Genomic DNA, 15,910 nt, shown 5'->3' with positions numbered 1-15,910 from the left:
ATACAAGCTAAATGCTTGTTGAATTTTAAAATAGCTAGTGGGTTTGAAATGTACTAGCTAATTTCAGATAGTCAATAATATAACGAGCAAATGTCTTCAGAGCTTTAATAAAGTTTAATTGTTTTGAAGGTACACGTTTTTCTTCATGAAAGGAATGTTATCATTTATGTTTATGATATTTTATTGTTCAACAAAAATAGCACAAGCTATCAATCAGTAAGTTTTGGCCAGTAAAATATTAATAGAGTAATTAAATATTAACTTTAGCCGGTAGCTTTTCATTTTAGCTAGTGATCAAAAAGTGCACTAGCTAATTTCAGCTAGTACAAACTATTGTTAAATTTGACCCCTGATATTGGTAATTTTAATTGGTAGATTTAAGTGACGTCATGCATATAAAGAAGACAGTCTTGGAAAACCCAGAATATTGACATTAGAAGAACACAAAGCCATTCGCCGGCTGGGCGACTATCTCGGAACAATTGACTCGACCAGCTTTAAATCTGGTCGCACTGGGCGAGTGTTCATTTATATCCCTGAAAACTGCGACAAGATCAGTTTGACCTGTGTCATTTGCTGTGCTCAGTTAAATTTATGTCCCAAAAGTGGAATATCAGTGTTTGAATTAAATAACCATGGAATTTCTATTTACATGTTGCCTTGTCTCGTTAAAAAGTTTGGACCAGTGGTAAACAAGTCGGGCCACTTCCCATGTCAACTGGCCCTGCTGGCTAGTAGAAATATCACTGATTCAGCCTTAAATCGACCCCAGAATAGTCTCTAGCAAGTTTTCACTGTCTTTAAAATTCTTTTGAGTAGTGAATAATTTCAGGTTTTTCCCCCCTTCTAAATAGGGGCCTTTAACAGGCCCCTTCCCCTCAGAAAATTTATTTTAAATTATGCAGTTTTTCCCATCAATTGACTTTACATCAGGTTTTTTATTCCCCTTTGCCCAAATACCCAGCTATTTTCCCCCCAAATCACAGGCCTGGGCCCCTTTCCCTCTTGGTAACCCCACCCCCACCCCTGAATTTGTTGTAAAATAATATGAAAAAAATGTAAAATCTAATTTCCTTGAGCTTGCTCTTAAACTTTGCCTTAGAATGGGTGGAACTGATTGTGTAGCCTATTTCCACTCGTTTCAGTCGGGCTAGTTTGGTACACATGTATGCGGGACATGGCAAACAGTCCAATCGAAACATTCAGCGCACCAATCACGTGATCAGGATGACCTGGTAGTGTATGAATCAAGCCATCCTATTATCTGCAGATAATGTCATTACAGATAATCTGTAATTTTACCACTTTCTTTGACTGCTTAAGTTAAAACTACAAATTCGTCCGAGGGATGTTAGTCAAAACGTCCCCTAGTCAAAACGTCCCCAAGTCAAAACACCCCCCATTTTGGTCAAAACGTCCCCCTTTTCTGGTCAAAACACCCCCCTTCCAAAAATTACCAGGTCAAAACACCCCCCTTAAAAATTACATATGTAAATACATATTAATTAAGTTAATTTTGGTAAATATTAAATGTTCATTATACTGTTTTACATGCATAGTTTTTAATTAGAATGTTGTAAACCATTAGTTTTAGAATGTTATAGCATTGTTGTGAAATTATATCTGATGTTTATATAGTGAAAAAGTGATGTTTCTGTTATTTAATATTAAAATTAAATGAAATTATAATGTTGTTATGTTATAAATGAAATTGTTACAACTGCATGAAGACAAAGGGATAATGGATCATAAAACAAGATGTTTGTAAACAATTATTTTTTAAGTATCTAAAGTTTAATTGCACAATAATTAAATAATGTGGAAAAAGTTATAACTATTATATTCAACCACTAATTTTCTTAGTATCCTAGTGTATGTATACTGTCTGTCTCTGTGAATAGTGTGTTGGATTGTTATTTGTTTAAATATCGGTGCTTTTATAAGATAACGTATGTATGGAGTATCCTTGCATTAAGTGTAGAAACGAAGTCAGACCGCGTCAACATGCCATTGCCTGCGACTCGTATGGTACCTGGCAACACAGAACCTGTGACACAGGTAAGTTATATTCATGTTATTATTATTATTATTGATTTCTTGAATTACTAGACTTCAGTAAACAATATCTTTTGCGGAATACTTATCATATTCCGAATTGTCTAACTACTTTTTTGGCAAATATGTAATTTTCTGGCTGAACTATACGTCATATAAAATTATACATTATTTAGATATATACATTATTTAAGAAACAAAAAGGCCCATTACATAGAGTTATACAGTTTGTATGTTTACATTCCATTAGCTGACCAAAATCTGATTAACTACTTTTTACCATTTAATAATATTTTTATTTTATTTTATAAAATATTGTAAAATCTGGTCAGAAAGAAATAAACAATATGCAGATCATAATCACATTATGAAAGCAAACAAATTCAAATATACAAGTAATCAATGCATTGTCAAGTTAATCCAATCAGAGGAGATAATGTGTTATCAGTAGGTGTTAATTCAATCAAGAGATTCTGTATATTGAATGGAATGAGAAATAAACAGAAAATATTTATTTTAAAGTACCAGAATTAAAAAGAAATAATGGGTCTTTCCATGAGGAAACCTGTATTAGTGACCAAAAAAATCAAAATTAAGATAACAAAATATTCATTAAGAACATTGAATTTCTTTTATCTTTAAAATCTTAAAATTTGAAGTAATTATCTTAAAGTATAGGTCCATGCATTGGCCAGAGTATTCGCAACTTTGGACAGTTAATTATGTTCATGCTATTAGTATTTCACTGCCTTGATAAAAAAATTTATGATTTTTATAACACTCTTCTCTTCCAGCAACAGCATGATAAGAGATTTTTTTCGGAAAATTATTTATAGTTTGTGTAAAAAGGTATTATTATTTATAGTTTGTGTAAAAATGTATTAAGTTAAACATTCTTTTCAGTAATATCATTCTCTTACTACGGTATATTTTTTCAGTTACTTATGCATAATTTGTCATTTCTATCTCCTATAAATGTTTCTTATGTCTTTTACAGCTACCGTGCAGGGGTTATGTCTGCAAGTTCCTTGCTAAAAAAGATGAGCACCATTTACAAATGCAGGCTCACTACAACAGTTCACGTGGAGGAATAATTGTGATAAAAACATTAACTAGCATAGGAGTGGATTTGACTTCTTGATATTGTGTAGCTGGAAACTTTGAATTATTATATTGGGAATTTGACTTCTTGGTGTAGAACAGTGAATGAATAGTGCGATATGTGATTTTTACTTAATAACTATGCAGTTGTGACTGTTCTGATGTTTTATTAATGTTTTATAAATAAAGTTATAACTCTGATCAGGATTTTTGTTCATTCTACATAAATTTAGATTGTATAGAAGAAAAGATTTTCCCTTATAAATGTTCACACCTTATTACAATACAATACAATACAATATTGGTTTATTTGTAATACAAGGCCACCGGCCCAAAATACAATCAATATGGCATTAATTATTGTACAATGTAATGACATTATATTTAAAATGTATTCTTTAACATTCTAGATATACTGTTTGAATATAACAACAAAGTTTATTCAGTCTGGAAGAAATTTACCAAAGTTTTATCATATTGCGAATGAAAAAGTAAACACTCAAAAACTGTTCTATGTAGACTGTTAACACCTTATTACTGGTGATTAATGGGTTTATAACACCTACTAATATTAAGCCCTCAGCACAATTAATGCACAACCATGTATAGTTGATAGGTGTTGATTGCATTAATTTAGGTGCTAATAAATCATAAAATTTTGTGTATTATCAAAAGATAATCCATAAGTTTCAAACCCTTTAAAAGATATGAATTAATTAAAAAGAATTAATAGATCTAATACAAAAAAAATTAGGGGGACGTTTTGACCAAATTCTAAACTGAATGGGGGACGTTTTGACCAAAATGGGGGTGTTTTGACCAGGGGACGTTTTGACTAGGGGACGTTTTGACTTGATACCCGTCCGAGTATTACTCCAGTTTAAAATAATTTTAAAAACTTGCTTTTCAACAAACTACCTTGTTTTCAGCTGGCTCATTGTCTGAGACTTGGCATTACGTTGGAAATGAACAATGTCAAAAGTTTACAATATAAAGGGAGACTTCTAGAGACCAAAAATAGTATATTTTTTTTATTCCCGGAAGTCGCACATGTGCCTTTCGGTTACCCGTACAAATATTTAATCGTAATTATCGCAAATTGGGTTACCGGCGGTGTTGACATAAAACATACCCACAAGCTAAAAAGCAGAAATGATGAATCCAGATGCAGAAAAAGAAGAAAAACTACGAGAATCCGCATGTACTGGTGATCTAGATCAGCTCAAAAAGCTCATTGAAAATGACAACACAAACATTAATTCTCAAAATAACATGAATGGCTGGTAATTTTATATGTAACCATGTTCTCATCTGTTTTCATAAATTATTTGCACATTAGATGTACATAATTATATTTAAATGGACGCATTGGTGCAGAGGGCTAAGATGCTCTCCTACGGAGTTGAAGACCCTGGATTCACTTCATGGCCACTCCCGTGGTGTGTCTTAGGCTAGTCTAAATAATGAGACCTCGGGCAGACCGATTTTACATTTTGATATTTTACGTTGTCTACCTAGAGGCGGATATCGACAAGTCAAAATAATATAACGATATTTAACTCTCGAGTACAATTATTTGGACTATGTCTTAGGCTTAGTCTCGATTTTTCGACTGCAAGTCCAAAGAGCTATAAAATAAATAGATTGGCAATTTGAAATGCATATCCTTAGGACGGCCAGCACATATTTATGCAATCTCGCCAGGCATATGTATGTTTTTGACAACACAGAAAATGACGTCACTCGACCTTCAGCTATTTCCGGAAGTAAATAAAATGAAAGTAGAAATGCTAAACTTGTAAACGAAAGCCGCATTTTGATTCGTAGATAGTCAGGGGTCACGCGCAGGTGTCACCCCGTCTAAATGTATGCGCGTGGACTTCTTTTTTTTTTTTTTTTTGCTATTTGTGAGCCAATTTTCAGCACTTTATTACGAATTGAAATTACCTGGGCTTTAGTACAGCATGTCAGCTTTTAATCTATGAAAAAATATTTGAGCTCTGGATAAACAGAAATCCCATAGGGGTCCGTAACGGACCAAGGGTACATTGATAATTTTGAACTTAATCAAAGCGCTCAAAATGTCATATTTGATGTTGTCTGAGAGTGTCAGTACATGCCTCAGATGTGAGATATCGTCATGTCAGTGCAATAACTCAATAAGTGCATATATATTATATAAGCACTTATTGAGTTATTGCGCTGACATGACGATATAACCGTATTTGAGAGCTGCAGACCTAGACATTTCAGAAATATTTTCAAAATAAGTTTCGTGTAGTAAATGTTGTTTCTACGGAAGCGTGAAAGGGCTATCAGATGCTAATACGTTTTAGTACGTTAAGGCTGCGGAAAGGATATAGTGCAAATCTCGCCAACATCACGTGGGAACTGAATGAGATCTCATTTTACATGTATGAAACAGACAGCAGAAGGATAAAAATTTGTGTTGTGAAAAACTTTCTATTAGATTGTTTGTTTATAATGATAATGGTGTTTCTTCAATGTTATTAGTAATTTCTACACGGGGGAGGAATGAATTTATGATTGGAAGTCTGAGAAATCAACAGTTGTCATTTGAAAATTGGAGCCAATACGGTTTATTATGTGCCGGCCGTATCGCCGGTGAAATACTTTAATAAGCATCTGTTGATTTGATCACGAATGATCAAGTCAGCAAACGCTTCAATAAGATAACACGGTGACACGAGCTTACGCGAGATTATCTCCTGTTGCCATTCTGTGTATATTATACTTCTTTGGCAAGGCAGACCGATTTCACAGACTGACATTTACCTTATGTCGGCCTTTACCTTGTACGTGGAAGAGAGATATTGATCTGTGCAAAAATTATCACAATGTTGCAACTAGTGTACAATTAGTTGGACAAGTCTTAGGCAAGACACTTGATCTCAATTGCCTCAGTCAAACCAGTGTTAAAGTTTGCGTACCACCCCAAATATTTTCAAAGTCCATTGAGATATTGCTTTCATATTTTGCATACTTGTTTACCATCATGACCCCAGTCTGTAAACAGGAGCAGACAACTCTATCAAGCATTTTGACTGAATTATGGTCCCTTTTCGACTTAGAATATGCTTATTGTAATGTTAAAGTTTGCGTACCACCCCAAATATTTTCAAAGTCCATTGAGATATTGCTTTCATATTTTGCATACTTGTTTACCATCATGACCCCAGTCTGTAAAAAGGAGGATGCAACTCTATCCAGCATTTTGACTGAATTATGGCCCCTTTTCGACTTAGAATATGCTTATTGTAATGTTAAAGTTTTACTCATAGCTTATATTATACTATCAAGCACTGAGAATAGTCGAGCGCGCTGTCAACTGACAGCTCTTGTTTAAAATAGGGTTGCTCAAAAGCTTTACAGAGCTAATGTTCTCACCTGTTTTCATAAATTATTAGTTGGATTAGTCTAAGGCAAGACACTTGATCACAATTGCCTCAGTCAAACCAGCTGTAAATGGGTACCAGCAAATTGCTGGGGGGACTGTATAATTGATTTTAGCTGTTTTTAAAATAGGGTCGCTCAGATTTTAATTTAAAGCTCTACAGAGCTTATGTTCATTGTTTCACAAAACGACAGTAAATTAAGTTTACCTTTATAAATGTTATATAAAATTATGATGTAATGACAATAACAAATGTTCAATGAAGATTTGAAAGGGGTTCTTACATGTTAAAATGTTCATTTGTATGAATATTTCTTACACAGTTCTACGTGCTGTTTCATTGCAAACTTTTTACCATTCACTTTCAAGGACCGCATTACACTGGGCTTGCAAAAGAAACCACGTTGCTGTTGTGAAATATCTTCTGTCAAAAGGTGCAGACAAAAACATCCAGAATTCCAGTAAAGAACTGCCAGCACAGCTGACAAACACTGCAGAAATCCGCCATATTCTAGATTGTAAGTGCCTAGTTTATTTTATAAACACTACATTCTAGATTGTAAGTAGTTTAGCTTACAAACACAGCAGAAATCCGCTGTATTTAAAATTGGTAGTAGTTTGGCTTACAAATACTACAGAACTCTGACAATTTCTAGATAGTAAGTGCATTGTAATTCAGCTGGCAAACACTAGTATATACAGAGAATGAGAGATCTGCCATATTATACTAGACTGTAAGTGGTTTAGCTTACAAACACAGAAGAACTCCGGCATATTCTATATTGTAGCATGTTCAGCTGACAAACACTACAGATCCATGATATATTCTGGATTGTAAGTAGTTCAGCTGACAAACATGTACAGATCCATGATATATTCTGGATTATAGCATGTTCAGCTGACAAACACTACAGATCCATGATATATTCTGGATTGTAAGTAGTTCAGCTGACAAACACTACAGATCCATGATATATTCTGGATTATAGCATGTTCGGCTGACAAACACTACAGATCCATGATATATTCTGGATTGTAAGTAGTTCAGCTGACAAACACTACAGATCCATGATATATTCTGGATTGTAAGTAGTTCAGCTGACAAACACTACAGATCCATGATATATTCTGGATTGTAAGTAGTTCAGCTGACAAACACTACAGATCCATGATATATTCTGGATTATAGCATGTTCAGCTGACAAACACTACAGATCCATGATATATTCTGGATTGTAAGTAGTTCAGCTGACAAACACTACAGATCCATGATATATTCTGGATTGTAAGTAGTTCAGCTGACAAACACTACAGATCCATGATATATTCTGGATTATAGCATGTTCAGCTGACAAACACTACAGATCCATGATATATTCTGGATTATAGCATGTTCAGCTGACAAACACTACAGATCCATGATATATTCTGGATTGTAAGTAGTTCAGCTGACAAACACTACAGATCCATGATATATTCTGGATTATAGCATGTTCAGCTGACAAACACTACAGATCCATCATATATTCTGGATTATAGCATGTTCAGCTGACAAACACTACAGATCCATGATATATTCTGGATTGTAAGTAGTTCAGCTGACAAACACTACAGACCCATGATATATTCTGGATTATAGCATGTTCAGCTGACAAACACTACAGATTCATGATATACTCTGGATTGTAAGTAGTTCTGCCCCATGTGGCTCTGGGACGATCCATGTATGAAAAGAATTGGAACCACTGCCTTACTTGCATGATCTTAAGAGGCAACTAATAGGGTCTTAACACTTGGTTTTGCAGTAACTCTGTGATTCCAGTAGGTATGCAATTTTGAGTCCATACCTCATGTTTTTATTTGGGTGTAAATGAGATGTGGAACCAAAATTTGTAGTCCTGTTTGGCGCCATATAACCTATACTGTGTTGGTGCGCCATAAAACCCAAATAAATAAATAAATGTAAGTAGTTCAGCTGACAAACACTATAGATCCATGATGTATTCTGGATTGTAGCATGTTCAGCTGACAAACACTACAGAAGTCTAGGTATACATGTATTCTAGGTTGTAACCTGTTCAGGTGACAAACAATTCAAATTCCAGACATGTTCTAGATTGTAAACTATTGAAGTGACAAACTGCAGAACTTTATAACTCAGTTTTAAACTGACACTGCAAACTGACATTTTGTAGATTTTGATAACAAAAGGTATACCTCTAATTGGTATTATATAAAATGCAGAATTTTAACTGTTCCTGATTGTTGTTCAGGTGTGACTAAATCAGGTACTGAGTCTATTGACATCAGAATATTTCAGATTTCGCTGACAATAATCTTATTTTAATACAACAGATTCTGGTAGCGTTAATGATGGGCCATCATTACCAATCACCCCTGGTTATCTAAAACATCCTGTGTTTCCATACATTGGTGACAGAACAGATGAACCAAATCCAGTTCCAGAAATTTCTACCACGTCTCGGTACCAGCCATCTACACAGTCAGTTAAAACAGGGCCGGTAGACCCTAGTGGTAAGATAATGTTGATGAATGTTAGGAAGCAGCATGAAGAGATAAGATTTTTTTATGAAAAATAAATATTAGAGCAGCTGTATTTTCAGGTGCTAATGCATTTTGATTATAAAGATAGTTTCTGTTTTGATCAGCATATCAGGTTGTTTAAGTCCTTATTTTAACAGATTTTATGTCATTTTGTGGCTTTTAGTTGTGTTTGTGCCTTGTTTAGCACACAGTTATGCATATAGGCATTTCTTTGAAATAAATTTATTAAAATATGAGTTACATTATAATGCGATATTCATAAAAGAATTGAAACTGAATGAAACATATGCCTCCTGAGAAATAGGAGTGTTTTAGAGCTATGCAAGTTTTGTGTTTTAAAAACTGTTCATTGTAGAATCATGAGTTCTTGCATGCCAGACAGGAGTTTTTACCGGTGTTGGAAAAGCTCTTATTAACAATGAATGCGTAAATTCATGCGCTTCTATAATAAACCAGTGCTTAAATGTGTTAAAAGAAAAACGTTTGTTATATTTTATTTCTTCTATTAATTGAAGAATACGGCATCCAAGAAAAAGAATCTATCACTAGTTGAAGGTGCAGGTGGAAATATCTGGCTCTCGGGTAAATGTTTTGTGGTAACTTGGCAGGTCCTCATTACCGCCTAAATAGTTACCCTCAGGTCAGATATTTCCATCCACACCTTCAACAAGTGAAAGGTTCTTAGAGTTTCACACATGCAGAAAATGTTACCATTCAATTTTATTCCATTACTTTTCCAGAGATTGTATTAAAGGCAAGAGTAGCGTATTCCATGGAAAGAGATTTTATTGAAGTTGAACTTGCACGCAGCAAACTTACCTATGAAGCATTAATGTCTCTTCTCACAAAAGAACTTGCAGTGGACCGCCAACTGGTGCACAAAATCAGAAAGTTACCAAACACGATAGTACGCAAAGACAAGGATGTACAGCGATTGGTCGACTACCAGGAATTAGAACTTGTGTTAACAAATAAAGCAATGAGTGCCATGTCTAGGAATTATGCAAATGTCACAGGAAGTGATGGATTTAAACATGAGCAGATATTATATTAGATAATAGATATATACATTACAAAGCTTTTTTGCTGTGTAAATTTGTTTCTATTCCCATTTTCAAAATTTACTGGGTTATCTATGTGTTCTTCCGTCTTCTTTGATCAGTTTTCAATGATAATGCTTGTACTGCTTTTATGAATAGAGATGACATTCACTTTTTAGCTCGTCTGATTTAAAAAAAAAAGAAAAAAAACCTAAAAAAAACTATGGTAATGTCATCATTTTGTCGTCTTCATCAGTTTGTTTTTTTTCTTGAAAACTACAAGGGCTGTAGCTTTGAAACTTTGTACACTTGTTTATCATTACATAAGTAAGTTGACTAAGAACTATGACTCTCGATTTTTTTCCTTCAGAATTATGGCCCTTTTCTACTGAGAAAAATTGAATTTCTTGATTGAACTTTTTGTACAGGTAAACTTTCCTTGAATTTTATAAGAGCTGTAACATTGAAACTCTGTTCACTCATCAGTATATTGGTTAACAGAGTTATGGCCCTTCTTAAGTTATAAAATTGATATTTCTTGGTTATTGTTTTATTTTAGTTTACTGAATGAACACTGTAAGATCGAGTTTTGAAACCTTATACATAACTTTATCATCAGGAAGCGAGTAAGATGGCCAAAACCATAATTCTTTTCTTCTATATAACTTTATTTAAACACTTAACAGACAAACTCTTGTTTTGATACTAAATGATTATTATTCATGTTTATAAGTTAAATATGTTCCTTTTTATACGCCCGTTTGAAAAACAGGACGTATTATGGGAATGCCCCGGGTGGGCGGCGTCCACAGACTTTGTCCGGAGCATATCTTCTACATACATGAAGGGATTTTGATGAAACTTGGCACAGTTGTTCACCATCATGAGACGGAGTGTCATGTGCAAGAACCAGGTCTAAGGTCAAGGTCACACTTAGAGGTCAAAAGTCAAATTCAAGAATGACTTTGTCCGGAGCATATCTTCTTCATGCATGGAGGGATTTTGATGAAAATTGGCACAATTGTTCATCATCATGAGAAAGAGTGTCATGCACAAGAACCAGATCCCTAGGGCTAAGGTCAAGGACACACTTAGAAGTCAAAGGATACAAGAATGAAAACTTTGTCCAGAGCATTTCTTCTTCATGCATAGAGGGATTTTGATATAACTTGGCACAAATGTTCACCACTATGAGGCGGAGTGTCGTGCACAAGAACCAGGTCTCTAGGTCTAAGGTCAAGGTCACACTTAGAGGTCAAAGGATACAAGAATGAAAACCTTGTCCGGAGCATTTCTTCTTCATGCATAGAGGGATTTTGATATAGCTTGGCACAAACGTTCACCACCATGAGACGTAGTGTCATGCGCAAGAACCAGGTCCCTAGGTCTAAGGTCAAGGTCACACTTAGAGGCCAAAGGTCAGATACAAGAATTGCTTTGTCCGAAGTATTTCTTCTGCATACATGGAGGGATTTTGATGTAACTTGACACAATTATATACCATCATGAGACGAAGTGTAATGCGCAGTTCCCTTCTTTAGAATTACTTCCCTTTGTTGTTACTATAAATAGCTTATATTGTAACTTTTTCATTACTTGTCATAGGGAAAAATCGAGACCACTTTCCTGTAGTACAACATGCATGCTACATCCAATTTGAGGTGTATTTTGACCAGTCTCTACCTGGTAAAGATTTTTGTGTGGACTTACAATTTTTTTTTTTTTTTTTTTTTAACTTCCCTTAGTTGTTACTATAAATAACTTATATTGTAACTTTTTTTATAATTGACCGTAGGGAAAAACCAAAACCACTTTTCTGTGGTACAACATAGATGTTACTTTCCAATTATAGGTATCTCTACCTGGTAAGGAGTTTTTTTGTGGACTTAGAAAAACAAAACTCTTACAGTGATTACTAAACAACCACAAAATTAAAATTCCATTTGCAAATACAGGTGCTAGAGTAAAGAAATTTGCTGTGATGGGCGTATATTGTGACATTCTTGCACTCTTGTTTGGTCATCTTGTCTTAATTAATCAGAATATCCTGGTCCGTACCTATTTCCATAAAAAAGCCTCAAGTAAAACAATACTATTTTACATACATATGTGATTTACTTTAATTTTGTCAAAAGCCATATCATATTATATCTGTCTCATGTAGTTAAGAAAGCTACATTTTACATGTATTATTGATACAGTAAAACATTGTTCATAAGGGAATGTAGTCATAGCCTCTACTCTGTCTAAACAGCTGATCGCAGGTATTGGCATGCTGCCGTTTGACTGAGGCCTTATAGTGGTAGCCGAATTCGGAGATCTAAAGGGAATGAGGAAAATTCTGGAGTTATCCAGGGTTTTTATTGATCCAAATATAGAAAATGAAGTGAAAACAGACGTGGACCATATGGATTGCTCAAGTGTGCCTGGGTGCTTGAGCCCTTGATTCTTGAGCGAGGGGTGTTTTGCTGTATGTTTTGTCATGTAAGTGTTATTTGTTGGAGGGTCAGCGAAGCATGTTGGTTTTCCAATGTGTGAATGTACTGTGATTTTGTTATACAATAATATGGAGAGGCAAGAGGGACAATTCTGGTTTTAAATATTGCTGATATTTTTTATTGTGCGGGTGTTACTTCTATTTTGTAATTATATTTTAATATTGTTTTTACATGTAAAGCTTATGATTGTATTAGAAGAACAAATTGTCATTGTTGCATTCACATCTTTTTGAATATTTTCAAATATTTTTTTCCTGTTGTCAAAGTCACATTGAAGACTATTTAACACTTAGCCTTACACATTGAGGGAAAAAAATTCAAACAACACCAAATCATAAAAAGAAAGAGTTGTTTCACATGAAAATTGAACAGCATATAAAACATGTATAACACTCTACAAAACAATCGTCAGTTTACTGATATATACATTGAATTCCGGAAAAGGGCTGCATAAACACTTTCGGACAGTTCAACGCATTTCAAAACAAACCATTTTCAAAGAACTGTTACATATCTTCGTTTTGATGCATTTGCCATAATGTCCCAGACCTGAAATTTCACATAACTAGATTGAATGTAGTTTGCAGCAATTGTTTATTCTTATTTCTTTACAAATGGCATTCATTTTGAAAGGGGGGCACATTTTTGAGAATATTTTAAGTATCCACCATATAGGACAGTACAGCAGAACATGTAATGAATGATCAGGTAAATTGTTGGTAAAGATGCTGTTTGTTTATCAAATATTTCTGTGTTTTGATGACAATAAACTTAAACCTTAAGTCACCTGGATAATATATCTTTGTATTTGCCTTCTTTGTCTCAGAATATACATTGTACTTGATTTATTTCACAACTTGTAACAAAATTAAGTCCTGTTTTGGTCAAATTTTGAATGTGTGATTTTACAATTTTTCGGAGTGAACTTGTACAATTATATGATTCCCTGAGCACTTTAGTAATGTCAGATGTCAACAGGAGGTATTTTTAAATTCTAAGTTTTCTGACCTGGTTGCCCAATATAGAAAGAACTTTTCAAACTGCAAATGTCAAATTCAGGGGGGAAAAAATCAAGTATTTCAAAAATACTGCATTACAGTTTCATATATTCAAAAGAATAAAACTTTTGCAGTAAAAATTTATGCCCCAGTGCCAAAGTTGTAGGAGTTATATAGCAACTTTAAACTGCCCATTCATCCGTCAGTCTGTCATTCCATCACACTTTCATGTGTACTCAACTCCTCCTACAGTTTCTATCCAGTTGAAAGTAAATTGGGATACATCACCAACATGAAGAAGACATGCGTATATTGTCGGGAATTTTCATGTCAATTTTCTTTTGTGGAGTTGTGTCCTTTTTGGATGTAGAAATATTATGACTACATTAGAATATAGTGTACTCTACTCTACAGTTTGAAACTCGGTTTACAACATGAAGCAGACACGAGCATATTGTCGAGATGCATCAATTGATCATCCAACCCGGGTAACTAGGTCAGTGGTGATGGTCATATTTGAGGGTTAGACATCTTGATCGCAACATTTTATTGTATATGTATCAAAGCGGTGTCTTGAGTGTATTAATCACCTTTAATAATAGCTCTAGTTGAAATATTGGCTGCCTCTTAATATACCTAATTGTTTATTTTAAAACATGTAACTAACGTATACTAGTACAGTATATGCAGTCAGAGTGTCTAGATACAATATTATCAGAAAATGATTTTGCTATATTTATACCCCCCTTTGAAGAAGGAGGGGTATATTGTTTGGCAGATGTCGGTCAGTCGGTGTGTAGACCAATCCGTTTCGAATTCTTGGGCCTAGGATCATGAAAGTTGATAGGATGGTTGGTCATAACCAGCAGATGACCCCATATTGATTTTGAGATCAGTAGGTCAAAGGTTAAGGTCACAGTGACCCAGAACAGTTAAACAGTTTCCAGATGATAACTCAATAACGCTTGGGCCTAGGATCATGAAAGTTGATAGGGAGGTTGGTCATGACCAACAGATGACTCCTATTGATTTTGAGGTCAGTAGGTCAAAGGTCAAGGTCACAGTGACCAGGAACAGTTAAATGATTTCCAGATGGTAACTCAGAACACTTCGGCCTAGGATCAGCAAAGTTGATAGGGAGGTTGGTCATGACCATATTGATTTTGAGGTCAGTAGGCCAAAGGTAAAGGACACAGTGATCTGGAACAGTAAAACAGTTTCCAGGTGATAGCTTGAGAATGCTTGGGCCTAGGATCACAACTTATTAGGAAGGTTTATCATGACCAGCAAATGACCCCTATTGATTTTGAGGTCAGTAGGTCAGTAACTTTGACCAAGAAAGTAGAACTTTTGTGCACAGTGACCAAATCATTTCTGTTCCTTGTGCAATTACTGAATGCATCAAGGGAGGCATTTCGTGTTCTACAAGCTCTTGTTCATTTTGATTCTAATATGTCTTTCATGTAAATGAGAAGAACTGTGGAAGTACTATTGTATTGCGCATGTATGGCCTCAAATTTAGCAGGCTGACTTGATGTAAATGCATAACTGTGATTTATTAGTGTTAAAATAGGGAGATAATGTAATGTGGGATTTTCAGTCTTGCTCACTATTATTGTGTCATACTTAGAACAGTATCTTAAGTCTTATCAAGCAGTAGTTTGGTTTTTGACATGGGAGACTTATTTTGGGACCAATTCCACTCTTAGTAAAAAATATGGCTTGTTGGGTTGTTACTGTAGCCATGTATTATTTTTTTAAGGATATTTTATTGATTTTGAGTTTTGAATTTGTCTGAACATACTAAAAACTGTTTGATCCACTTAATCTGTAACAGAGTTTTTCATAAGTTGTGGCTTTATTTTGAAAAATCTTTTAACAGTCCATTAACAGATAAAGTCAAATTTGAATATTTTGCAGATTTTATTAATAAGAACGGTTATTTGCAATGAAAAACACCCCAATCTGAGTTGGGATTTTTCACGATAAATTCAAAGCTAATCAAGGTGTTTCAAAAATTTGAAAATTCCTGTTACCACCCTTAGGAGTTTTAGTAAGAAATCCAGTAACAAAAGGTGCATATAATGTGTAGTAAGTAAGTTTATGAAATTATAGCAAATAAATCCAGAAACTGGCAATAAAATTACTTTCATTTTTTGTATCTATTATAGCTATGATCTCAAATCCATCCAGATACAGTATTTACAATATTATACAATAAAATGTGTTGTGTCAGCA

The 15,910-nt window shown here is 34.4% G+C and overlaps 2 protein-coding genes across 2 annotated transcripts in view; one reads left to right on the top strand and one right to left on the bottom strand.

Moving 5' to 3' along the window:
- Nucleotides 1–4,213, bottom strand: part of LOC123565073 (transducin beta-like protein 3) — a 26,086-nt gene extending 21,873 nt beyond the window's left edge. Inside the window, exon 1 of the mRNA XM_045359083.2 lies at nucleotides 4,075–4,213. Coding sequence (XP_045215018.2) covers nucleotides 4,075–4,094 — 20 coding nt within the window. The 5' untranslated portion in view covers nucleotides 4,095–4,213. The remainder of the gene's footprint in view (nucleotides 1–4,074) is intronic.
- LOC128555386 (ankyrin repeat domain-containing protein 40-like) lies at nucleotides 4,212–15,910 on the top strand. The gene is made up of 4 exons (XM_053537628.1): nucleotides 4,212–4,439; nucleotides 6,941–7,089; nucleotides 8,927–9,106; nucleotides 9,877–15,910. The coding sequence occupies exons 1-4, from the start codon at nucleotides 4,309–4,311 to the stop codon at nucleotides 10,188–10,190; spliced, it is 774 nt and encodes a 257-aa protein (XP_053393603.1). The 5' UTR covers nucleotides 4,212–4,308; the 3' UTR covers nucleotides 10,191–15,910.

This window comes from Mercenaria mercenaria, chromosome 2 (genome assembly GCF_021730395.1).
Source record: "Mercenaria mercenaria strain notata chromosome 2, MADL_Memer_1, whole genome shotgun sequence".
Classification (NCBI taxonomy): domain Eukaryota; kingdom Metazoa; phylum Mollusca; class Bivalvia; order Venerida; family Veneridae; genus Mercenaria; species Mercenaria mercenaria.
Note: the sequence above shows the minus strand (reverse complement) of the source record. Positions and strands in the feature narration are given on the sequence as shown.